The sequence below is a fragment of the Colletotrichum jinshuiense genome, chromosome 8 (assembly GCF_051148585.1).
Source record: "Colletotrichum jinshuiense chromosome 8, complete sequence".
Lineage (NCBI taxonomy): Eukaryota > Fungi > Ascomycota > Sordariomycetes > Glomerellales > Glomerellaceae > Colletotrichum > Colletotrichum jinshuiense.
In genome coordinates this window covers 3208855-3234909 of record NC_139315.1, presented here as the reverse complement: position 1 = coordinate 3234909, position 26055 = coordinate 3208855, and the positions used below count along the sequence as shown (strand labels likewise).

At 55.2% G+C, this 26055-nt stretch overlaps 5 protein-coding genes across 5 annotated transcripts; 2 read left to right on the top strand and 3 right to left on the bottom strand.

Annotated features, from left to right (window-relative positions):
- Positions 1-3355: 3355 nt before the first annotated feature.
- EsH8_VIII_000848 (sulfate adenylyltransferase) lies at positions 3356-5441 on the top strand (the record flags this gene model as incomplete). Its single annotated transcript, XM_083269890.1, has 5 exons — positions 3356-3524; positions 3675-3702; positions 3804-3986; positions 4044-4192; positions 4246-5441. The coding sequence occupies 5 exons, from the start codon at positions 3356-3358 to the stop codon at positions 5439-5441; spliced, it is 1725 nt and encodes a 574-aa protein (XP_083129658.1).
- A 2633-nt stretch (positions 5442-8074) lies between these two features.
- EsH8_VIII_000847 (uncharacterized protein) lies at positions 8075-10756 on the top strand (the record flags this gene model as incomplete). The annotated part of the gene is made up of 1 exon (XM_083269889.1): positions 8075-10756. The coding sequence occupies one exon, from the start codon at positions 8075-8077 to the stop codon at positions 10754-10756; it is 2682 nt and encodes an 893-aa protein (XP_083129657.1).
- A 1080-nt stretch (positions 10757-11836) lies between these two features.
- EsH8_VIII_000846 (uncharacterized protein) lies at positions 11837-13445 on the bottom strand (the record flags this gene model as incomplete). Its single annotated transcript, XM_083269888.1, has 2 exons — positions 11837-12214; positions 12318-13445. 2 exons carry the CDS (start codon positions 13443-13445, stop codon positions 11837-11839), a joined length of 1506 nt encoding a protein of 501 aa, XP_083129656.1.
- Positions 13446-15283: 1838 nt separating this feature from the next.
- Positions 15284-19125, bottom strand: EsH8_VIII_000845 (armadillo-type protein; the record flags this gene model as incomplete). Its single annotated transcript, XM_083269887.1, has 8 exons — positions 15284-15456; positions 15509-15635; positions 15688-15866; positions 15926-17790; positions 17849-18033; positions 18092-18558; positions 18659-18737; positions 19036-19125. The coding sequence occupies 8 exons, from the start codon at positions 19123-19125 to the stop codon at positions 15284-15286; spliced, it is 3165 nt and encodes a 1054-aa protein (XP_083129655.1).
- Positions 19126-24815: 5690 nt separating this feature from the next.
- On the bottom strand, positions 24816-26055 carry EsH8_VIII_000844 (uncharacterized protein; the record flags this gene model as incomplete). Its single annotated transcript, XM_083269886.1, has 5 exons — positions 24816-24894; positions 24964-25018; positions 25072-25614; positions 25675-25756; positions 25819-26055. 5 exons carry the CDS (start codon positions 26053-26055, stop codon positions 24816-24818), a joined length of 996 nt encoding a protein of 331 aa, XP_083129654.1.

The following is a 26055-nucleotide window of genomic DNA, read 5'->3' as shown; positions in this document are numbered from 1 at the left end:
CTTGGAGCATATATCGTGTCGAGGGGCTTCTTGAGTACAGTCTTCTTGCACACCTATTACGCAAAATCAATCAACTGTACAGCCATTCTGTCACTCGGCATCAAACGACCACGCCCGTCGGCCGGGGCCGCAAGTGACCTGACCACATCCATACCATGCCTCTCCTATTGTGGTCAGCAAATACTTCTCGGCACAGCTTTGCTATTTCTATGACACTGGGGCAATGCGCAAGGGTGTTTAATTGAGCCTGCGTATCGAACAACAATCATAACTGTTTGCGTATCTGGGCTGTCTTGTGGCTGCTGAAAAAGCCAGTCACAATCAGTGTTTCGTGAGTCAGACAGGAGGAAGAAAATTTCCAATATATCGTTCCTTGGCAGTTCGCATCACCTTTGAAACACAAGATCTTCGGTCATGGCTGTTAGCCTTTGACCTCTGACGGACTGATAGCATAAACTAATTTGAGTAGTCGGTCCCGTCTACCGGGCAAGCATTAAGGCCACAGGTGAAAGATGAAGCCAGCACAGCGGGCTTGATCGCCCTCGAAAAGGATATTGAAATACATGCAGTTAAATCATATTAGTATCTCATATCCCATAAAATGCTTACCTCCGTGGCAATTATAGATGCTTTCAAATTGAAGACAAGAAAAGCACATCATCGATTACATTGCCCTGCATCTGGGGATCTCAATCTTTCACAAACACCACCGGCCTTGTCTCAGTGCGGAGCTCGAGACATCCTCCTTTTTCGGACATCCCTCCAACGGCCGACTTTTCTTAAACACGGATGACCTATTCACATTCTTTCAAGCGGGTGGTTTTTGACGACAACAGAGTTAGGCGGGCCAAGAAACTCAGTTGTATCATAAGTAGGCCCAGATCATCGCATCCAACGTCTACCAAGTCGAAGCACAGTTGCCAGGCGGAAGTTTTATGCAAGAGAATAGCAGTCTTCCTTCCCTAATCTCCGTCTGCGCGTTGCCAAAACACGCTGACTCCAAGGTGTGGCGTGGCAATGGAGGCGGGGCCGCAAGTATCGAGAATCAAAGCAGCGCAGTCTTGAGGCGAGCCGTGCAACACAACCCAATATCAAAGTAGCCCGGTTATTTCCCCGCCAAACAAAGTGCTGAATAAAAAGTTGTGGATGAGATGATATATGGGTTTCCCCGACACTCAAGATCGCCCCCGACTGAACACCGAAACTAAGGAAAATTTCAAAGACACATTTACTAGCAGCGCCTCAAAGTCAGCATCTCCCAGATGTTCATGGCCACGCCAGAAGTCTTCGGCTGAGGACAGTCCTGGCAGCTCACAACCACCAATGGCCTTACGTAGTCAGCTCGTACCAAAGGCAAGAGGCTCACAACAGTGACCCTTTCAAGTCATTGTTCCTCGTTCAGAGAGGCCTCGACGCAAAATGGTCAGGATCGAAATAGAGGCGGAACAGATGTAATACACGTGGATGCAGAATCGGAGTAAGGACAAACAATTCTCGGTCAAAATCACAGTCGGGGCCCATTTCTTGCATCATAAAGAGCTTCCGACTTTTACTTTTCGATGTTTGGTGTGTCACTGAATGGTCAAGCCCCACGGAGACATCATTCCTTGTTGCGAGAATAGCCGTCCTATTGATTGGCCAGCTGCAGCCCGTAGCAGCAGATCGTCAGGAACTAGGCCTCGGGAACTTGGTTTGCTAGTGGAGAAGAGCGCACATGGAGTGGGCTCGGAATGTCATTGACGTCCAGACGATTGCAAGCGTCGGCAGCGAAAACTGGAGACAAAGGATCTCGGTCTGTCAAGCGACATCGGGCCAACCCCGCAGTCGGCAGCCGGCAGCCGACAGCCGCCTAGCCGATCGACGCGGACGTCGGGGCCAACCCCACCACATTGACCGAGTTGACCGAGATGCGTCTTCACTTCGTTGTGACACCACAAAGAGGACCCGATCTGGGACCTAGATTGGTAAACATGATCTGCGAACTCTTAGATGTACTGATGTTAAAGACCCTTATTAAAAGCATTGGGTCCACGTTTTGACTGAGCAGAACGTCGGTTCATATGACTTGCAACGTCCACTTATCTTACATCAGTATGCCCAGATGCGATGTGAAGGCCCAACGAGAAGCGACATGTCGCCATTTCAGACCACATAGTTGGGATTAAGAGCTCATTGTGGTCTTAAATGATACAAGATACATGCTCGCATGGGTTTTGGATTTCGTTGGTGTCGGCAAGGGGAAGCTATTCCTGATGCTTTTCAACCATGCGGCGCGTGGGCGGATGAGGTCGAGTTACGGATGTCTAGCCCGCAGCCAAGAGGCTGGGCGCCAGCACGCCAGATGAGGCTGGAATTGCAACTTTAACGACTTTCTGCAGCACCTGCCGCATTTCCTGGCGTGCCCGTCCTACAATTGCCTTTGGGGAAGAGATAACAGCGTGGCGCGGGGTCCCTGAAAGTTGATCTCGGTGAGCTCAAGCCACGTTTGGCGGGGTATCCCTTTCACACCCTCGCGCCATCATCAACCGGCCGACCAGGACCCCAGCTCAAAAGGCATTCTGTTGGTGTCGCGGGATTTCTATCATATGATTACAGTTGGAGGTGGGTTTTTTGTTGCTCACAAGCGCCTGCTCCGGCCACTCCTGGCAAGCTCGCTGCGACAATGTGGGCGTAGGAGCGTTCGCAAGAGGCGCGAGTTCTGAGCCCTGGCGGACGTCTATCTCTGGTTATTACCAATCCCGTCCCGACAGAGATGCCGGAACACCGAGCCGCGAAGTTGCCAAAACAGCGACTCCACGGCTCCATGGATCTCCCATGGGTCGTCTCCGTGTCAGACATGCATGGAGCAGCAGACTTTTTCCGCGGCTACGCAATAAAGTCCAAGTCTCCATTCGGGCGGGATGGTCATTACGGGCACTTATCGTGGCGAACATGACTTAGTCGTGGCTACAGAGTGCTAACGTGCCGCCAAGGAGGGTACATGTACAAGGTAGCGATCACGTCATTTGAACTAAACAGCCTCCATTTTTACCTTGGACAACGGGGTACAGCAACGACGCAAGGCCGATTTGACGCCGGGAACGAGGGACAAATTTCTGTAGAGCCCGCATTTCGCATGAGGAATAAAAGACACCTTTGTCCTCTTCCGTTCTCTGTTGACTTCCCTCTCCCGCTGGTTCTACAGTTCTCCTCATTGCCGATTCCCCTCCAAGTTTCTCATCCCTCTTGCGACCAAAGCCCCGGGCTCAATTGGTTGTGTTTTCTCTCCTCTGTGCTCTGTTGGAGTTTCTCTAGACTACTAGTGTCCTCTCTCTCTCTCTCTATCTTTGCCCCCGCGCTACCACACAGAAGCACAATGGCCAACTCTCCCCACGGCGGTGTCCTCAAGGACCTTTTCGCACGCGATGCGCCGCGCCACGCCGAGCTCTTCGCTGAAGCCGACAAGCTCCCTTCCCTCGTCCTGACCGAGCGCCACCTCTGCGATCTCGAGCTGCTGCTCAACGGTGGCTTCTCTCCCCTCGAAGGTGCGTTGTGTGTTTACTCGAGCCGATTGCTGCCATGGTGGGGTTGCGGCGCGGAAACAACCCCGCCATGATTTTTTTGGAGGGGCAATTCCCCACGATTACGTTAGAGGCCGAGAGAACAGCGGGACTGACCAAGGCATATCGTCATAGGTTTCATGACCGAGAAGGACTACAATGGGTATGTTCAGAAACCACACCAATTTTTTTTCGAATTTTTTCATACTCCCCAAGATTTACGGGATGGAGAGAATATTCAGTTTGCTAACATGTCCTGCACAGCGTCGTCAAGGACAACCGTCTCGCCGACGGCAACCTCTTCTCCATGCCCATCACCCTCGATGTGTCCCAGCAGACCATTGACGAGCTCTCCATCAAGGCTGGTGCCCGCATCACCCTCCGCGACCTGAGAGACGACCGCAACTTGGCCATCCTCACCGTTGAGGATGTCTACAGACCCGATAGGTAGGTTCTGACGGCAATTGACGCACTTTGGAGCGAGGGCTGACTTGCACCCCAAAGGACCGTTGAGGCCATCGAGGTCTTCGGCAGCGACGATGACACTCACCCCGGTGTCAAGCACCTCTTCAACAACACCAATGAGTTCTACGTTGGTGGCAAGCTCGAGGCCATCCAGCGCCTTGCGCACTACGACTTTTTGGACCTCAGATGTGAGTCTAGCCCTTTGCAACAGTGTTACGGGCTCGAGACTAACGGACAAAAGACACTCCTGCGGAGCTGAGACTGCACTTTGAGAAGCTCGGCTGGAACAAGGTCGTCGCCTTCCAGACCCGCAACCCCATGCACCGCGCTCACAGAGAGCTCACTGTCCGGGCCGCCCGGTCGCAACAAGCGAACGTCCTCATCCACCCCGTCGTCGGCCTGACCAAGCCTGGTGACATTGACCACTTCACCCGTGTCCGCGTCTACAAGGCCCTCCTCCCCAGATACCCCAACGGCATGGCCGCCCTGGCCCTGCTGCCCCTCGCCATGCGTATGGGTGGTCCCCGCGAGGCCATCTGGCACGCCATCATCCGCAAGAACCACGGCGCGACCCACTTCATCGTCGGCCGTGACCACGCCGGCCCCGGCAAGAACAAGAACGGCAAGGACCACTACGGCCCGTACGACGCCCAGGTTGCCGTCCAGAAGTACTCTGATGAGCTCGGCATCAAGATGGTTGAGTTCCAGGAGATGATCTACATCCCCGACCGCGACGAGTACCAGCCCGCCAACGAGATTACCCCCGGCACCCACACCGCCAACATCTCGGGTACCGAGCTGCGCAACCGCCTCAAGACCGGCAAGGAGATCCCCGCGTGGTTCTCCTACCCCGAGGTCGTCAAGGTCCTGCGCGAGCAGAACCCCCTGCCGGCCCAGAAGGGTTTCACCATCTTCCTCACTGGCTACCAGAACAGTGGAAAGGACCAGATCGCCAAGGCGCTCCAGGTTACCCTCAACCAGGGCGGCGGCCGCTCCGTCTCCCTCCTCCTCGGCGAGACCGTCCGCCACGAGCTGTCTTCCGAGCTCGGCTTCAGCCGCGAGGACCGCGACAAGAACGTTGCCCGCATTGCCTTTGTCGCTTCTGAGCTGACGCGCTCTGGTGCGGCCGTCATTGCGGCCCCCATCGCCCCCTACGAGGAGGCCCGCAAGCAGGCCCGCGACCTCATTGAGAAGTCGGGTCCCTTCTTCCTCGTCCACGTCGCCACCCCTCTCGAGTACGCCGAGAAGACGGACAAGCGCGGCATCTACAAGAAGGCCCGCGCTGGCGAGATCAAGGGCTTCACCGGTGTCGACGACCCGTACGAGGCCCCCTCCAAGCCCGACCTGGTTGTCGATGTCGAGAAGCAGACTGTCCGCTCCATCGTCCACCAGATCGTGCTGCTCCTCGAGAGCCAGGGTCTTTTGGATAGATTGTAGATGTAGAGCGTAGAGCGCATATTTTTGGCATAAAGAGAGCGTGCGTAGAGCAAAAGCGCAAAGGGATGGACTTACGGAGTTGATCAGAGAGCCCCAAAGGGATCAAAAGCTGTCAATTGGTATATTTTATTTTAACGAGTTTATTACGGGATGGGTATTGGCATACTGGCCCGGGACGGAGCCGTGTTTTGCTTAGAGCTAGCTCCCCGGCCGCATGGCTACATGTCGGAAGGGAATGGCATTGAATTGACGAATCGAATACATTCAAGACACTTAAGAAAAGAAAGCGGGACCCCCCCCCCCCCCCCACGAGCATTGTCAGTGAACCATTAGGGTTCGCAATCGCTGATTCCATTGGGACATTGAACCAAAAGCATCAGATTGACAAGCCATGCCCATTGGAAGAAACGAAGCTCCGCGGCGCCGGGAGCCAACCGCCGAGCTCATGATGCATGCGAGTGAGAGTTGTTACTAGTTGGAGGAGGGGGAAGTGCAGACGGTCGAGGTTTGGGTGTGGTTGTTCAAGGATTCGTGGTGGGTGGTGCGAAAGCTGCAACTCTGGCGAATCCGGGCGCTTAGCTTAGCGCGGGTGCAGCCCGTTTTGGTGCCCGACCAAGTCTCGGCGCAGATCTGGCGGGTACCAACACATGAAATGGATGTGTGAGGGGGCCCGGGTTATTTTGAGACGCAAGCTCGCGTTCCTGGATGAGAGGGGTAAGGGACCAACGCATGCCTTGGTGCCGTACGTTGAGGCGAGGCGAGACGAGACGAGGCAGGGCGAGGGGAGGTAAGAAGGTAAAGCAAGGTACGTGAGACCTGGGCATCTCTACATGAGGCACGTCGGATTCCGGAGGGCGCCTGGCCGTCTTTTTTTGCCAGTTACGAGACAAGCGAACTTCATCATGACACAACGGTGGTGGGACGAAGAGTGACGTGACTGTACTACCACCTTGGCCCGTTGCGAGCTGGGCTGGACGGATACTAGCTGCTGGGAAAGCATGTTTCTTCTTTTTATTTTCCTTTCCCTGAGAATGGAAGCATGATTGATGGATATGCCTCGATGTCCTCTCCGGTACCTGGTCAAGACTAGCAAGGAAACGCTAGACGAGCGATCTTCTTCCCCAATGCTGTACTGATGCTGCTGGCTGGGTAGTTTAAGCATTACATGGCCCGAGACATTGCACCACTCTTGACCTCCCACTACTTCCATTTTCCCATCAGCTCAGCCGTGACGCTAACAACCCCCACGAGACCAGGCCAGCGCCCTGACCCGAACTAAAGCATCTCACACTTTTCAGAGCATTTGAGGTCAGGGCTGAACAAGGCAGTGGGAATAGGCAAGAAATGGACTAGGGGGCAAAAATTGGAAAAACCGGCCCCCCCCCCAATCTTCCTGTCCGCGACGATGGTGCGTTTGCACCGCCAGCCCATCCGGTATCCAGATCAGCAGCAGCCAAAGGTGTCTTGAAAGTCATATCATGCACATGACATACCGTGCGATCTCGACGTCCCGGAGGGCTGAGACACGGCCCTTTTCCGGTCCCTCCCCGCCGCCCGCTGGCACCGTACGGTGCATCGCCAACAAGGGCCTGGCTTGGTTGGATCTATCTGTGTGATCCGAGCTTCTGGCAGTGTCCGCTGTGGGTCCCAGGGACTTCTCAGCCCGGTGCCACGTCAGGCTCTGGCCACAAGTCGCTCATCCGCAGTGTCGCAGTCGGTCGGGTCTCCCGTCATTTGCGCTCCAACAGTGCTATTTCTTCTTCGCCGGGCTCTCGAGTGTGTGTCACCGCTCTCCGGCCCAAGGCTCTTTTTCTCTCCCTTTCCTCTTCGCCTCCCTTCCACACGCCCCCCAAGTCCCAGTGTCTTCCCCACCCCCCTTCCTTTTTAATTGTGCTTCCCTTCGCTGCCGCTCCACTCCTGCCGGGCCTGCCCAGACTGTCCAGCCTACCAATCCGCCCTAGAGAGCTCCAACAGGCTACAGGGGGGTATTTCTGGTCGAATCACGTTTGGCTGCCAACTAGGTGCAGCCGCCCGTCAGTCTTTCGACTCTTCCTTCCGTCGCCTGTCACCTGCCTGCCTGCTTGCCTGCCTGTGACTTGACGCTCATTCATTCACTCACTCGAGTTCATTTTCGTCTGCTCTTTGCATCATTTTTGACTGACTGACTGACCGACTGATTGACTGACAACGACGACGACGACGACGACGACGGCAGCGAGTCATCGCGTTTTACCATCGAATATTCACGGACGGCCACCAAACCAATTTCCCCGCCAACGATCGTTCGAAACCAGGGGGTGGGCTTCTGTTTTTTCCAAATTCCCCGGTTTTGTGACAACTCCCGAATTCGCTTCGACGATTCCGGGTCGGTGAACAACCCCAGACCAGGTCTTGCCTGCTTCCCTTCCCGTCCGTTTCTTCAAATCATACAACCAACCCTGACCTCGAAGACGAACCGCCCGGCTTTGGGCCCAAAAAACCTTCCTAACCATCAAACCCTTTTATTCCCCCAACTTCCTCCCTTTGCATCTTCAGTCGTTTTTTTCTCCCTGCTCTTGCGGCGTGAAAACCCAACTCGGAATCGCAACCCCCGCATATTAGGCTAGCTTTCGGGCTCGCATCCATGCTCCGCCATGTCATCCAAAGACCGTGACGTCGACGTCGACGTTGATCGGCCCCCGCGCGAGAAGAAGGCCTCCCGAAGCAAGTCGGAGCGCAGCAGCAGGACAGACAAGGAGAAAGGCGAGAAGGAACACCGGCCACACCGTGTGAGCTCGCGCTCTTCCAAATCTAAGATGGCCGACGGCAGCGGCGTTGGCAGCGACACCCATTCCCACTCCCACCGCCGCCACCGCACCCGAGAAGAGCGAGACCGAGACAGAGAACGGGGACACGATCGCTCCTCCTCCCTTACGGACCTCGTACCCGAACTCTCCCGGACGTCGCTTACCGGTCCGGCCTCGACCGACCGCATCTCGGTGCCCTACCCGACCTTCAGCAAGGCGCACAGCAAGGAGGCCGTCCGCAGCAGTCGCGAGGATGTATCAGGATCGGGCGTCGGCGCAGCGAAGAGGACCGACCCGTTTACCCCCGAGGCGACAGACCTGGGTCAGAGCGACCTCCATCGGTCCAAGAGCGTCGACTACTCCGAGAAGCAACGCAAGGTTTCTTCCAAGAAGGGATCGAGGCCGCCGAGTCCACCCGAGACGGACTTGTCGGGCAAGAGACGGTCCGGCACGCCCGAGGAGTCGTCCAAGAAGGTGAGGGAGGAACGTTCAAGCTCCAGGCTCAGCGGGGAGACGTTGAAGAAAGACCGGGAGGATAGGCCAAGCTCGCGCCTCAGTGGACTTTCCAGGTCCGCCTCCAGAGCCGACGACAAGTCCCGCGTCAGCTTCAAGTCCAAGACCAGCAGCCAGGCTACGTACGTTAAGTCGCCGGCTTTCGCACCCGGCGTTCAGGAGAGCCTGAACATCAAGCCGAATGCTTCCAGGTCGTCCTCAAAGCGGAGCTCCTCAAGCAAGAAGAGTCGGCGATCCGATAACCATGACGGCGACTCGTCGCCCGAGAGTGTTCAAGACTCATCACCTAGGACGCCCACACAAGCGCCGCAATACCCACCTCCGTTACCACCAGGCAGCAAATCCCCCGGGCCTCCTCCTCAGGTCTACCCCGAACACGACATCACACCGTCTGCCACACCAGCGACTGACATGGAACCTCCTTCTGGTCCGCCTCCCCCTCCACCGCCACCTCCACTCCTGGGTGTTCAGGAGGCGCCACGAGTTGACTATCTTCTGCAAAACGGTGGACTTATGCAACCAATCCCCAAGACGTTTCTTTCCGTTCTTCCCCGCCAGAACGGCGCTCGGCCGTCCAACCCACCCCTAGTCGGCGCGCAGACCCTGTTTGCGCCATTCTTCAATATGTTGGACCAGTATAACCAGGTCCTCAACAGGAACGGGTCTGTGGCGGTGGCAACTGGCCATAGATCAGTCGCTCGCCGACTCTTGGACCGTCTTGAAAACGTCTTCTCCAGAGAACTCCCCGAACACGGATGCACGTGTGTCGTTTGCGAACGGGGTCCAGATATCCAGCACCGCGGCTTGGGCTGGGGAGAAGTTCTCGAATGGGTTAGCGGCCGTATCGACCTCCCCCAGTGGCCGCCGTTTGACCTGGCAAGCTTAGGATCCAAGGCCGCGGAAGTTTCGGCTGACCTGCCACCGCGGCCAGACTCGCCGGTCAAAATTGACCCCGACATTGCCGAGGAGTTCCGCGAGCATTACCTCCGGCAGTCTAAGAAGGTCAGGGGAGCTGTTGACAAATGGCTAAACACCTGCGGCGAAACAACCGCGCCCCCGCCGCAAGACGTCGATGACGAGACACTCACCTTCGCCATACTTACGAATATGGATCCTGAAGACCAGCCGTTCTTCAACGCCATCCTCACTGGCTCGAGTCACTTGAAGCCCTCGTTGAGAGCGCCCACGCCTATGCACCGGCCCCGTCCCGACCTGCTTAACAGGGCAGGCTTGGCCCTGCAGCGTCTCTACCGACTGTCTCAGATGCCCCGAGACGCCGAGGTTGCCATGTACCTCGTTAAGAATCCCCACACGCACGACCTCCTCGTCACCATGTCGGATATCAACGCACAAGAATGGGAAATCTTGACTTCTGGCAGATTTGACGGCTTTCTCTGGTCCGGGGCCGACGGTGACGACATTTCCACCCTGCCGGCCGAGTCGCGCGGCGCCACACCCGCGAGCAACTACAGTCCGGGTGTCCGAGGAACGCCGGGATTCCCAGGGTCTCGCAACACAACGCCATTCTCCGCCTACTCCCGCGGCGCCACCCCCGCGTCCTTTGTGAGCAACGCATCGTCCGCGGCAAACCGCCAAGCCGTGTCCCGAGACGAGGAGATGGAGATGGCCGTATTGGCCGAAGTCGAGCGAGAGATCTACCAGGGTATGGAGGCGCTGGAGGATGCGTTCGAGGCGCTCCACCTCAGAGCCGAGGTGGTCCGGACGGGTCTGCGCAACCGGGGAGCCGGCCTGATGCATAGCCTTCAGAGCCGCCGGCGCATTGACGTACTCCCCAACCCCGGCTCCGGCAACTCGCAATCGTCGGGCTACGAGCGACCGAGCTGGGCCAATGGCGACTATGATGCCAACAGTGATAGCGAGTGGGGAGGCGACGACTTTGAGCTGGCCCCCGACGACTCGGCGAGCAACATCAGCAGCTCGCGGCACCGGCGACCCAAGAGACGTACTGAGAGACGGACACCAGCTCCGATCGAGGAGGATGATGAGGAAAACTGAACTCTTAAGAATAACGAAATGGGTTTTTATGTCACTGCTAAATGATTTCTGCGTCTGAGTGAGCAGGGAGTCAAGAAGGTTGAAAATTGAACGAAATGAAACGACAAGGTCACGAAAGTTTGCATGTGTGGGATACCAAACTGGAATATTGCTATGGGAGCTGCCGCCACTAAGTTGGACGTGGGGATGTGCAGGCATTGCAAAGAGGACAAGAAATGGACGATCTGCAAGACGCATCAGGATTTCTCCAGGAGAACATTTGTCCAACACCTTGTTCGTCGACGGGCCATCTGCATGCCGTCTCATTCGTCCGCCCCTTGCTTTTGACACGGAGGCAGCTTGTGAAAGTTGTGGTGGATGGGCCAACGTGACTGGATGCGAAGCTGAGCAAAACATTGGAAGTGTTGGATTCTTGGCAAGGTGACGGTGGGAATCGTCCCCGCCCCCCTGCCTCGCGGAGGAGGTCCTTTTTGAAGTGTGCTCTGTCTTATCAATGGGGATGGGATAAGTCTGGATGCCGCCGAGGAGCGCAGATATTGTCATATCTGCCCCTCCCTCTCTTCCGGGATGTTTAAGTTGCATTGTCACGGAGTCTTGTGTTTTTGTGCCCTGAGGGCGAGGTTCTTATATTTTCTCGAATGCGAGGTTCCAAGACGACGATGGCTCGTCTTTTTATGACCACTTTGAACCCCCTCTCCCACCTGATATCCTTCATTGGCAGTGATTTTGGAAGTGAAGTACGCAATGACGTTGTCGGCTGCCCTCCACATATGTCTTGGCACGGCGGTCGCCCGACCCCCTTTCCTTCTCGAACAGTGGCTGCTCGAAGGGAGGGGGGCTTGGACGTTCGTTGTCAGATCGATGGTCCATGACGCGTCGGTTCCACGCCAGGGGGTAGCACAGTTGCACAAACACAGAAAGAGAGAGAAGAGAGTGAAGGCCATGTCCATGATTCTATGTTTTGTGCCATGTACATGGTTATACTATGGAGAAAGGGGAGGGGAGGCGAATCGTCCACCACCTCAAATCAATCTGTCTTCCTTCCCTCCTCCTCCTCCTCACTCTGAGGTTGTCGTCACCTCACGCATTGACCGCCGGCATGTCGCGGTCCATCTGCTTGAGGCGCCGCTTCAGGACCTTGGATGTCTTTCTCGCCGCCTTCAGCTCCCTTAGCTCCTCCCTGGCGCGTCTCTCGGCCGCCTTGAGTGTCTTCCTGTCGGCTCTCTGCGATTTGCTGACGGCGTTGACGGCCTGGGTGAGGGGGAGGAGGATGTCCCGGAGACACCGGCGGAGGTGTCGGTTCTCTAGACGAAGTTGCTCGATGGCGAGCTCTTGTTTCTGGGACTGGTCTGAGAAGCCGGCGAGTTGGCCGGAGTGCTCCTGGAGACGACTCTGGTGTTCGTCGAGCCTGTCCGCGTGCCCGTGGAGTCGGCCGGATTGTTCGCCGAGTTGATGGGACTGTCGGCCCAGTTGGGCGAGGTGTTCGTCTAGTCGCCTGTTTCTGGAGCTGGTTGGAGTGGTGGGCTGAAACTTCTGTGAATTTGGCATCGACCGCACCCACAGTTCGTCTGAGCCGCTTTCGGGTGACGCGCTTGATGCGCTTGGAAGAGGCCTTGTGGTACAAACTACCGGTACTATTGGGCGACGCCGTGGTTTTGGCAGGCTGAATGTTGTAGACGGCTGCGCCAGTGTTTGGGAAACGGGGCGCGGCGTCAATCTCGAGGCCCCCGCGGTGGGAGATGTTGGGAAGTGAGTTTCCATCGCCAGCCCGCTTGCTGGGAATGTGGAAGTCCTGGGAGCCTTCTTCTGGACGATGTGTTACGGTCACTGGATTAGATTCGCCGGTCTTGGTAATTTCGGGTCCTAGTGCAGGTGGTATCTCTCGAGAGTAGCGACCAGGGGATGGTTGGGTTTGAGCTGTTGAGAACTTCGGTACCGGTGTCGAAAGCCTGGGGGGCTGTAGATGCGGCAACGGAGTCGACATCTTCACCTTCTTCATTGGGGGCGATTGATCCTTCTCGGCCTCTGTATTGCGCCTCGGGTCCATCGGCTCAATTTTTAGCTTCTTCTCCTCGGCTTCGAGCTTTGGGTTGCAGCATTTGGTGGCATCCCAACCGGATTCTGCCAACAGATCGCTGATGTCGGCGGGGACCACGAGGTCGTTCATGAGCCTGATCGCCTCCAACATGATCGCCGAAGGCACGGAGAGCCGTTTCTTCGTAGAGTCCCAGTTGTTCATGAAGTCCCGATATGGCTGTTGTTGAGAAATCTCGACAAGCTTCTTTGTTTCTTCGTCCCACTTGACGGCGGAAATGTATGCGTCCAATTCCTTGTTTGTTTTCACAAACGAATCTTCATTGTAGACCGGCTTCTTTTGTTGCCTGGCCCATCTCTTCCACCCAAGGACCGTTGTCCACCGGCTGTTCTTGTTCTTCTTCGACGCAACCTTCTCAATGGGGTTTACTTCTGAGGCCCTGTTCACCTTGGTAGTAGATGCCGGTCCGGCAAGTTTCTGAGGTGAAGCCGCGTTCATCTTGGGCGACGACGGCGTGGTAGGTTCAACGATGGAATCCAGATCTGCCTCTGGTGCCGCCTTCTCGTCGCCAATAGATTGTGAAGTCGTGTCATTCTTTGGCGTCACCATCGTGACAAGATCTGGCTGTGAAGTCATGTTTACCTGTATTGGCATTTTCTTGATGGAAAAGCCAGATTGGTAGTAAGGATTAGGGGCAGGAATGGAAGTTGGTTGGTATGAGAAGGTGGGTAGGAAAGGAAAGACTTAGGGTTCGATCTCGTCGATCCAGGTTTGAGTCTGTGGCGAGTGCAATGTTGGGACGCAGCACTTGGCGGTGCCCAATATATATTAGGTAAATGGGTCGACAATTCGGGGGGGTTGTTACCAGACTATTGATGATCCTCACAGCTTCGACTTAGCAGCAGAAATGAGGAACCCTTCGGACGTAGTCGGTCGGCAGGAGTTGTTAGTTCTGGGATGTAGTCTCGCGGCAAATATGTGTGTGTGTGTGTGTGTGTGTGTGTGTGTGTGTGTGTGTGTGAGAGAGAGAGCATCGTAGCATTGTCAGAATCTTAGTTGCTTCCAGGAACGGTCAAAGGTGAGGGCATGCGATTAGGTTGACTAATGGCAGCCCAGACAGGCACGATTCTTCCTTGCCCTGGGGAAGGCACGCCGACCAGAGCCTTTTCACCTTTGACTTCACTTGATTTTATTCTTAAGAGCACTGGAGATTGCCTACATCAACGATTGGCAAGTGAATCGGTATTGGTATGGGGGAAACATTGGAAATCAGGTTTTACAGAGATAACTCCCCCTCGAGAGCTACTTTCAATGGTCCTTCGGACAGCTTTCCCCTATTCGGAACGACGACCGCTTCTCCGATACCTTTTCTTTCCCCCCTTTTTCCCTTTTTTATATTTTTTATATTCAGAGTCCAAGCTGTCGCGACCATGGACATGCATAGTTCCCATATTGCTCAACTTGGATCGAGAATGCAAGTAGTACAAGCATGGTTTCTTACGCCCAGCTTCTAGGTTCGAATGGCTTTGCACTTGATCTTCATACGCCAATTCTTTCCCTGAGCTCTGCATGTGTCACCGCCGTGGTCGCTACCCACAACCAAGTCGCTGCATGGGTGTTCACAGACTCCCTTTCCAGGGCCTATAATGTTGGTGAAGTGAGGTGATGCGTTGAAGTTCATGACCGTCGGACGCACCGCAGGTGTGTCGATGACGCTCTCATATGAGTAGTCAGGGAAGAGAGGCGTAATGTAAAACAAAATGCATGTATCCCTCCGGAAAAGCCCCACGGAATAGGTACGATGTACTCATTAAGGCAACGCGTTGTAGGTCCACAGTCCGCGCCATACATCTCAATTCACAGACCGATAGACACTCTCCCAGGCAAGTTGAACTGCTTTTTATTCTTCAAGGGATATGGGGGGAATTTTAACTACCTACGACTCGGGACATCATGAGCTTTACTTTACCCCCACACACGCGGGCCTCCCGTGCGATGCTATGCCTGCCGCCAGTGAACGACGACCATGACGACGACAATCGAAACTTCCACCTTGGCGCCCACTGGAAACCAAACAACAGGTGCCGTCTTCCTCCCCATGCTCCTCCAACGGACAACAATGGGGAGCCGTGCAGTGGGAACCGCCCAGGTCTTCCATACAGCTCATATCCAGCCGGCCTCCAGCCATCGTTTGCACGCTCTAATGCTCTTATAGATCTTTTTCCTGGGACCTCTTATACTCTTTAGGGATGGGGTAATCGTAATTCTTTGCCTCGTCAGTCTTTCTCCTGCAGCCGCTTATCCGCAACAACTTTTTGGAAGCTTCGAGCCGTGTCCACCGGCGTGCATTGCGGCAGTGGCTCCTTCGGATCATCTCGCGTCTCCCTCCCACGTTCTATGCTGGGGCGATCAGAGAACACCACGTTCTGTCATGATCCCCGTATCGCGAGGAGGGGCCCGGCTCGGTCATCGATGAAATCTCGGGTAGGGCTTTAGCTGGCGCCGCCGTTCACAGGTGCAGCGCCCTGTTGTTGGGCGAGGGCCAACTGGGCGGCCTGGGCGTTCTCGGTCGCCTTCTGCATGACACCCTGCAGGGCAGCCTGGTCCTCAGCGGTGAGATGCGAGGCCAGTGACTGATAGAATTGAGGCTGCTCCTCTTCCATCTCTGCTCGGGAATTAGCCTCTGCTCATCATAAAGACGTCATATCATCACTTACTCATCAAGGTCGCGCTGAACAGCTGGTAGGGATCAACCTTATCCAAGGGAGACTCGAGCAGAACACTGTCCTCGCCAAGGTCATCCTCCGACTCGATGTCGTCTACGCCGCGGCTGAACTTCTGAGCCTGGTATCACTGTTAGCTGGGTCACATGTGAAGGCCACATCTTGGTTCTCACCTCCTCGTTCAGGAACTCCAGGTAAGCAGTGCTCTCGTCGCGGCCCTCGTTAGTCTCCTCTTCCTCAACCTCGTCCTCAACGTTCCAGTTGGCCTCGTCCTCGGCCCACTCATCCTCTTCGCCATAGTCGTAGTTGCCAGCCTCGAGGTGGTAATCATCACGGAGAGCCTCTTCGCGGTCTATCTCATGTTAGCAACGTAGTCCAATCCCGTCAGGAGGGGGGGCGGGGTGTTCTTACTCTTCATAGCGGCGGGCAAGGTCTTAAACAACTCCGTAACGCCTTGCAGCAAGCGGGGCCAGCCGACGGCAACGCTCTGAGGAACCTGGTCGGCATTGAGACTGAGCAGCGCCGCGATGGCGACAATGCACAGCTTCTTGTCATGGACTCTGGTGAAGTTGGACATGCTGCCAAACCACAAGCTGAAGAATCTGTTGGTCCAGTTCTTGGTCTCGAGGATGTGAAGCGTGAGGATAGGGTTGTAGTGGATGGAGTTGATGACCAGCTCCATGAGGTGGATCTTGTACGCCTTGACCTTGACATCCTGAACGGTGAGGACGTTCATGGCGAACTCGATGAACCGCAACACGTAGTTATCGATGTTACCACGGAGGTTCAGCATCATAGCCTCGGCCAGCTTGCAGGCGCAGATACGATCAACACCGCCAACCTTATTGTCGTTGAACATGTCGGAGATCATGGAGAAGAGAGCCTCAACATACTCGGGCTTCTGCACCAGCTGGCTAGCACCGTACTGGACAAAGTTGTCCAGAGCCGGCAGCATGTCCTCCAGGTAGAGCTCGGCGCCAGCCTTAAAAGTGGCGTGAATGAGCTCAAAGGCCTGCCACATGGTGGGGGAGATGCCCTTGGCGGCGAACGTGCAGCTGTCGATGATCTCAAAGACTTCATTGTACAGGTCGTACAGCTTGTTCTCGAGAGTGACCTGGATGACGGGCATCAGAACAGCCTCGATGTGCAGGAGCACGTCGGGAGTGCTCTCAAGGGTGAGAATGAGGGTGCCGATGGTTTGCAGGACACCGAGAGCAGTGATGCTCTTCTCGTCAAGGTAGTCGCCGAACTCGTCGTCGCCGTTATCCTTGTTCTTATCCAGAACCTCACGGACGATGCGGAGGTAGGTGTCTCTCAACTGCTCGCTCAGGGCAACAGCAAAAGGCGTCAACTCGGTAGCGAAGACCTCGACGAAATCCTCCATGACGTTGGCGAGGGCGTCGATATCGGCCTCGTTTGCGAGCTTGAGGAGCTGCTGCATAATGGTAGGGATGCTCTGCTGCATGCTGGTACGGATGATGTCGTGTCTGATGAGAGGCTGCAGGGCGAGAGCGGCAGTCACACGCACGGGCAGGGCCGGGTCTGCCATGCAGTCGAGGATGTGGCGGTAGATGGTGAGGAGGTTGTTCTGGTCCTGGAAGTTGAGCTGCTCGAACTTCTCGATGGTGTCGCAAGCCCGCGCACGCAGGTAGCCCTGGGGGCTCGTAAAGTCGGGGAAAACGTAGCGGACAAGGAAGTACTCGACCTGGTCGGCGATGGGGCTCTTCTTGCCCAGGATAACCGGGGCCAAGGTGCCAATCATTCTCAGAGCGCCCTCCTTGGCGATGTGGTTCTTCTTGTCATCGGGCGCCTGCTCGTACTCGTTGACCACCGCGTTGACGAACTTGAGGATCTCGAACGTCTGCTTTCTCCGGTTCTTTGTCAGACCAACAAGGAAGTTGGTGGCGGCAACATCAGGGGCCGAGGCCTCCTCGTAGAAGTTGAGCTTCCTGTGTAGGTATTCATCCGGCTCGTCCTCGAACTTCTCGATATCCTCCTCGGACAGGCAGAGAACAGGGAAGACGAAATGTGTCACGAGGTTCTGCAGATGAGGCTTGAGGTGGTTCCACATCTCCTTGGGGCGCACTGACTCGTCGAGGAAGACGAGCGTGTATGACAAGCAAGGCCTGCTGAGCCAGGCCGTCTTCGCAACCCACTTCTCGATCTCTTGCAGGTAGTGCTTGAGGATTTCGGGAGCAATCGTGGCAGAGAACTCCTTGGCGAAGCGAACCGCATCTTCGTCCTTGGTGTTGGTGAGGGATTGCGTGTTGCCGTGTCTGCTGGGTGTTAGCCGACCCCTCTTACATGGCCACGCAACCATGGGCCTGATCCTACCTGATAAAAAGTCTGTTGAGGTTGAAGTATGCCCACTTCTTGGCCTTCCACCAGTGGTGCTTTTCACGCTCGTATGAGTCGTCAGCCATGGCGCTGGCCGGGGTGGTCTTGGAAACGGTCTGGAGGAAAACGGTGCACCAGCCGAAGTTGGTCTGTTGTGCGCGCAGGAAGGCAGAGAGTTCGAGCTAGGACACAGTCAGCCAACAATACCAACGCAGGCGCAGCAGGGACAAGTGTATATACCCAGGTTGCGTGCTTGTAGGCCTTGAGGGCCAGGTGGAGCATCTCGCCGGCCTCGTCACTCTCCTGAACAACGAGCTCGTTGCAGATAGCCAGTAGCCTGGGGAAGCTGGCCTCGATAATCTTGTCAAAGTGAACCCTGTTGTCGCCGTCCGAGGACTTGAATCGGTAGGCGCGGCAGATGGCGAGAAGACACTGCAGACCGGCCAGGACGGAAGGGGCATCGTTCGTGTTCAGGAGCTGCATGGTGTAGTCCATGAAGTTGGGCCACTTCTCGGGAAAGTCGAAGTGCAGAATGCGCTGGAGGACGGGAATCAGCTGCTGCCTGACCAGCCCCTGAGAGGCGGCCATAATGGGCAGCAGACGGTCGCGAAAACGGGCCTTCTCATCTTCGGCGATTTGTGTCTCGTTCGGGCTGTGCTCTGATTTTTCCCATCCCCGGTTTACGCGGTTCTTGATATAAATGACGGCTGGAAAGAGGAGGCCCTGTTTAGTACGTCTTCTGGGCCGGAAGAGGAGGCACGGGGGCAAGAACAGGATAAAGAAGCCTCGGGGGGGTCATCCACGTACTTGATAGTCTCACACTGTTGTCTTGCTCGTTCTGGAGGACTTCGAGAAGAACGTCCATAAACCCCGGGTGCTCTTCGATCTAGACGGTGTGGGAGAAAGAGTCAGCCAGGAAACCCAACAAGGGGCGCGACGTGCGCATCCTTCCCCGTAGGGCCCGGCCACCAGTCGTCTGGAGCGGGCACCAGGTTCGGGAGCGGTGCGAAGCGGGTTGCAGATGCGCGTGCGTATGTCCATGTGTATATGTGTGTGCGATGCGATGTAGTGCGGATCGGGTCGGTACGGTACGGTAAGGGGGGGCCAGGTCGTGGGGGAGGGGGGGATTAGGAAGAGGATGGGAAGCACGAAGGAAAGGAGCAAGAATAAATTGCTGCTCGTACCTGCTTCAGCTGAATCTCAGCCCTCCGTCTCGTGTCGGCATCTGGGTCCAAACTGGCCGCGAGCAGGCCTCGAATCGCCGTGGTGTCCATCTTGGGTGAATTGACGGGGTGATGTCGAGGCGAAGGCGGGATAGGAGTTGAGAAGGAGGAAAGCGGTGCGGGTGGTGAAGACAAAATTTTGGGCGGGTCGTCTGTGTTGCCTCGAAATGGCGGGGCATGCCACGGCGGTACGTACGGCGTGTGCTGGGTGCGTGTGCTACGAGGCAAGGCCTGGTCAAGACGTGGAAGGGTCGACGGGCACAGAGGCAGGCCAGTCGGGAAAAGGGCCAGGTACCTCGAGCGCTACGGGGAATCAACGGCAAACCCAGGTACTGTTGATACCGATACGGCAGTGCCACTTTAGGTCTGACTTGGGCGGTCTACTGTAAGGCGGTAGGGTAGGGGGTTGAAGCTAAGATAGCTGGGATTTGACAGAAGGGACAGGACGCTCCAGGGCCGTAATTAGGGGAGGAGGAACTGTCTGTGTGCGTATGTTTTACGTGCGACAAGACAGCGCGGTTTGCAAAAGCTGGGGTTGATTGGTTATGTAAAGTCGGGTTTCTCCAGGTCCGAAGATCAACAAAGCCGTGTGTGTGCGTGAGAGAGAGAGTGTGTGTGTGTGTCTCTTCGGCCTTTTTTTGGTTGTCTGAGAGAAAGAAAGACATGAAGAGGTTGTCAGACACGTACCTGTCCGTTTAGCTACCTTATACTTCCATGCTGAAAAAAAGAAACTTCACCTTGGTTTTCCTTCCTTGGGCGACAGTTGCGGCGAGCTGGAATGTCGTGGAGACACGCACACACACACACACCCTTTCTCTCTCTCGCGCGCGCACTCTTCTCTCTGACGGATTCAGAATCGAGCCTCAGGCCTCATGGTGCACAATGCGGCCTCGCCGTCTTTACCGATGACCAATAAAACCATTTGCATGGAAAGAGTAGCCATGAGCATCTCAACTGGTTGAACACCCCTCAAGGCTGTAATTATCATTATTATTACTATTATTGTTGTTGTTGTTTTATTTTATTACCTGTGGTTCCTTTTCGTGTTCACTTTCCTTCTGGAGACTGCGTCTGGACTGGTGTTCAACGGTGCTGTAGAACCAAGGGGGTTGACTAATGCGGACTCGTGTCACCGCCGTACGTGCTACGCTTGGCCTGGAAGTCTGTCCTTTCCGCCCCTAGACAGATAGATGATGGCGCGTGTCAAGGAAATAAGGAGCGGCAGCTGTGTGTGTGGAAATACCGTTGTTGCAAGTCCAAGCAAGCAGGGGACCTGTTGCCAACGGAAGTCCATGGAAAATGGTGGATGCTAGCTACGCTGCCTTACACCTGGGCCGCCGCCCCCCCTCCGAGACTCCACCCGGGGATGGACTCTGGCATGTTTGCTTCCTTCCGTCGTCCTTCTTGTCTTGTCTTGTACGGATATAGGTATGACATGAGACCAACAGTTGGCGGGGGGGGGAGTACTCTGGCATTTTGTTTTGGCAGCTGTATCTCTCAGACACCTAGCCGGGCCCAAGGAGTGCACTCCGTCCCTTTTCGCAAAAACCTTGGGCAGCCAGTCATGACCATGGGCTGGTCTAGTCATCATTCATCATGCATTGATATTGGGGCAGGATATTGACGGCAGAAAAACACCAGCAAACCACAAAAGTGCGCCGCCCGCAGTCCGTCGCCTCCACTCCTCCCCCCCGAAAGCGGTATGGCATCAGGGCAGCCCGAGGCGTCAAACTCCGACGCCCATTGGTCCGTCAATTATTGGGCCTGTCGTGGGCAATGTGATTCTTCTTCACCGCCCGACCAGAACAACACTACAATGACACTAAAAAAAGGCACCAAAGGGTAAGGCGGCCTTCTTCTCAAACCCAGCGCCCAGGGTCTTCCCTTGTCTCCTTCCCACCTTGTCCCGGCCCACTAAAAAAACCGAATCTTGTCTCCTGCCCAGCCGGGCTGCTGCCAACATCCTCCCTCTACACTACTCCCCCCTCGTGTCTCGTGCCCCTCCCCCTCCATCCATCCCATCGTCTATTACTGCCGCTAGGACAAAATCAATTCAGCTCCTTCAGTGCCGTTGCAACAAGGCTGTTCCCCGCTCGAGATCGACTGCTGAGTACTATGGTATGGAATTAGCCAACTCCTCACTTTTGGTACTCGGTGAATTCAGTCTCCTGAAAGGTCGTTTGCTTTCCAACCTCGCTCAAGTTTTTGTCGCAACCGGGTCCGACATTTTCCATGGCCGTCGTGCCCCTCCATCCCATTGCCCGGACAACTCTGTGCATGGTCGTCGTGCCCCCCGTCCTCGGTGTGGGCCTCATCCCCCTCCGATCGGGGGATCCGCCGGGAATCACATTCCAGCCATGTCGCCATTGCCATGTTTGCTCGAGTCTTTCGTGAGTAGGAAGTAAACCCTTCCATTTCTTTGTTTCAATCTTCTTCTTCTTACTTTTCTCCCGGCCTACTTGCTCTCTTTTCTCTTCCTATATTTACTTATTTAACAATGCTCTATATTTAACCACCGTGCCTTCATCCTTGCAAACGTGGTTTAAGAATAAAATAAAAAAACGTGGGTATCCGGACCTCCCTGAGATAACGGGCCACCGTCTCACGCAGCGTCCCCGCTCCGCTCCAAAGCCCCGTAGTCTCTCGGGTGACCCGGCCCGATGTCTCCTCAACCAGCGATTTTTTTTTTTTTTTGCTACGCCAACAACGTTCCTCAGAAGCCTCGTCACAGTAACCCAACTGGGTCGAAAAAATGGTAGAACAGCCCGGCTGCTGATCTGCATACTAGCAGGACAAGGGGGGTCGAGTAAGATGTGGTTTTGACTCGGGTTGGCTCATCTGGTGTGGAACTTGCGGTGACCAACGTGGGTGGGCGGCCGATGGTCATTATCGTTATACAAGCAGGCAACTAGTGTACATGTCTTTACGCACGACTTTGCGAAGAATACCGTCGACCTGGCTCGATCAGAACAGCCAGTATGGCAAAGTAAGCCCAGGGGGTCTTTGTCATTCCCTCTTGGACCCATTAAGAACCTGGAGCGCAGGAACGATCTCCAGGGCCGCCACCATGTCATCCCCCCTTCAAGCCCAATCCCAGCATATCCAACCCCTCTCCCAGATGATGGGTTTCGTCAGATTGCTGGAAATGTTCAGCTCAACAGCTTTCGCCGACGGGTTTCCCCTGTCCCTTTGAGCCAAAGGATCAACCCCCCCTCCAGTACAAAGTCCGAATCCAAATATGCACAAGATTTACGGATTCTGCATCGTAAATGGGGGGACGGACAGGGAGATTGGGATCTCAGAGCAGTTTGAACTTCCAAAACGGCAGAAACCCCAAACTTAAAAAGTTAAACCGGTACGGATTCGGGCGAGAGCGATCGTCTTGAAGCGGATCGGGGGCGCCGGCACACCACACGGATATGGGTTCATCTCCTCCTCCCCCTTCCTCCTCCCCTACTTCCATTGCTTTGCCCACAAACGGTTTGACCTGCAACATCCACACACCATCCAAATCACGTCTCCGTCGCAAACTCTATTCCTTAACTACAATCGGCTGTGGTCCAATCTATTGCGGCAAGCCTCCCCCCGGCCCCTTGAGTTCAAGAGAAGAAACTTGGGAGACTTTCAAAAACCTTGTTAAGGGGGTGTCGTGTCACCTTTGCCCTACTCTTTTCCCACGTGAATTTGTCCCAAGAGGCCGGGTGCTTGACAGGTGGACTGTAGATACACATGCACACCATCAACAAACCAGCTTTCGTTCGCCGATGGTCGGTTACATCACACCTCGACACGCGTTGCCTCCTGGGGTGATGCTAGTACTCCATCGCAGCGATGCGACCTGAGCAGTATCACGGTACGTGACGTATCATCATGCTGCAATTGACAAATGTCCACGATCTGCATTTTTTGGTAACGGGAAGAACCCAGGTCATTCGATTCGTCACAGAAACTGTCATCATTCAATAACCAATAGCCGCTGGTTTCCATATGCCATAACGCCAAATACATCAACAAGTAAATCATCATCTGAACCGAAAAACTCTCGACTCTCATTCCAACTCCAAACTCTCAAAACTGACTCTCAGATTACCAACATATGCCATCAACAAGACCGAGTAAATTCGGCTGTCCCACAATTTCTCTAAACCCTTGCTTCTCACATTCCGTAAATCGACCTGCAGCGTTCGAGTTAGTATTCCTGCGTTCCGTCTCCTGGCGTGAAAAGAGGCACTCCATGTTGGACATAATAATGCAAATAGGAATAGTGGTGACTAACGAGCTGTTCCACGAGACTGCCGGCAAGGCTCCACGTATCCAGGGGCGGGGTTCCATTGGCCGGCTGGCCGGTTTCCACGATGGCTGGTCCAGAGAAGGGTTTGGAGACATGACCGTATCACCCTCATTTGAGGTCCTGATGAATGGAGGGATAGGTAAACCCGCAAGGGCCGCCAGACTTGTGTCCCATGGCAGGCTGCAAATGTGGTCGCTAAAAAGCACACCGGATAATCCAATAGTAGCTCGTCGTGCCCAGGTGGTCAAAGTTGGAATAGCAGCAGAACCTCATTCCGGACGGAATTCTTTGACAAGTGTGAGGGTTTGGAAAACCGGACCGTTTGAAGCTTACCCAAACAGGAGACACGATTCTCCATCCAGAAAAGAAATTCTTTGTTTGGGCTCATCGAGCCAGCTTTGATAATTCCGATGGGATGAATGAGTCCCGGCCGCAAGGTCAAGGCTTTTGCTCCACGGCAACTGTCCGACGAGTGGTACTGCCACGGTTTGGTCCAAGAATGGCTTTGTCCAGCATCCTTAATGGAATAAGTGTAGTCCTCGGCAGTATTGTCCATGGGATGATTGGGAAGTTCCAGGTGTCCAAGGGGAAAAAATCCAGTGTGATGAGGTCCAGGTGTTGTAGGTCCGGCTGAGTGGCTGTGTCGTTAGGTAAATGAGAGGCCTCCAACAAGAACAGTATATCCACAAATGTCCTTGAGAGAGAGGGTTGAGAAGTCGTAAGAGAATCCCTTCCGGGGGATTCAATGATTATGTACAATCCGGAGACTCACCTTGCTGTCCAGATGTCGACCACACCGTTCTATTAGAAAACACCATGATCACCCAGAACTCCGGAAGTCCAAGAACAATGAAACCCAGACCAGGAGAAGAGAGTAAACGACATCACATCCCACCATCAGGATGGATCCAGACAGCAAGGTGGTCCCGCTTTCGAGTCGCCATGATTTATCTTAAGAACGCGTCTTTTTTTCCGATCCGGATCCCGGGCCATAAACACGTGCAAGCAAGCCGACCCTGCTTGCGACAGGGGCATTCAATCGAATAGCAAAAATCGTAGGCCCATCCATATATGCAGTCGTAAAACGTCCAGGGGTATGCGGCAAGAATCCATTCTCGGTGAAGTCCAGGCAAGATGGTAGAGAGAACCTGGGAGGTAACGGATCCGGGTGGTAGTAGAGCCAAGGGGCTCCGAGCCAGCGCGAAGCCAAAACGCCAGCAAAGCCAGATAACGGAGTGAGAGATGCAGACTTGCAACTCACACGAGGTGGGTTCCACACCTCAAGTCCTGGAAGGCTCTATCCGGGAGAAACAAATGATAAAAGAAGCCGACGCCGGTAATGAGTCCAGATCCCAGGGTCATTAGGAAGAAATTTCATAACAGTCAACTCACGAGACGGGCGTCTCATGCAGTCGGAATGGTTACAGCAAACTCCGTGGGAGGCAACGTATTAGCGGCGCGGGCGGCGGTCGGACTGGTGATGTCTTTCGGGTTCCCGTTCACTGCGGCGGGTGTGCGAGGAAGATCCACTGCTAGGCATCTGAGCTTTGGAATTCGAGGGAGTAGCGGAAGTGCGAGGGGCGGGGGTTGTATCATACTGTGATCCTTGGCCAGAGCTGAGAGACGGGTGAGGGGCACCACCTGCAGGGGACACTACATAATCAGACCATGTTGTCGAGGGGCGGGGGGGTCGAGTTTATACGCACCGCGTCCGTACAGCGCATCTTGGCTCACCTGCGCAGACCCGTAGGCCGCCGAGGTGGTAGGTGGGTAATAGCCCGAAGTGTAGCCTACGGGAACCTGTGACCCGGATGTGTAAGTCTGTCCCGGCTGGGACGCCATAGTGGTAGGAACCCGAGTGCCCTGTCCTGTGCTGTAGGCATCGGGGTAGCTGCTTCGCGCCAGATTCGCGGCGGTAGCCATGTAGGGGGACTCTCCATATCCTTGGGGGATGTGGCCCTGTGATCCTGTGTACCTGGCGTCTCTCTGGTCCGGCTGGGGAGAAAACGAAGAACCTCCTGCGGCATACGCAGAATACCCACCGCTTGAGGCGTAAGCCGCCTGTTGGGAGTATGCAGTACCAGATCCAGGGTAGGCCTGCCCTGCGTTACCCGAGTATCCTGGGGCTTGGGATCCTGGGTATCTAATGCTACTGTCATAGGCGTCACGTCCTACGTCCGGGTAGCCAGCGGGGTCCGTAGGGCCATAATGTTGACGCGCGGAATGAGTCTCCGACTGGCGGTACCCTGCTGTAGGGGAGTTAGATCGTTTCGACAAAGAGGCCGCAGCGTCTCTCGAGGCATATGTACCTCCTTGGGTGTTCCGGGCGGCTTGCTGCCGCCTCTCTGCCTCCCATCGCGCAGAGTCGGCCTTCAAGTCGTCGATCATAGCCTGCAAAGAAATCATATCAGAATGATGATGGCGAAACGGGGCGGCGAGCCCAATAGACTCACTGTGGTTAGGTTTCGGTAGGCGTTGATGTAGTAGCCTTGGACGATTTGGCCAGACTGGGGGTTCTCGTAGTGTCCCGGGCGCACGAGGGCATCGTTCCCAAGGTAGCGGCAAATGTCCGCAGTGATGACCTCGCGATCAATACCGTCTCTTGGGACAAAGTACTCGTTCGAGCGTCCGCTGGGTGCTGCGGAGGCTGAGCTGCCCGAAGGAGGGGGTCCACGCGATTGTCTCGACAT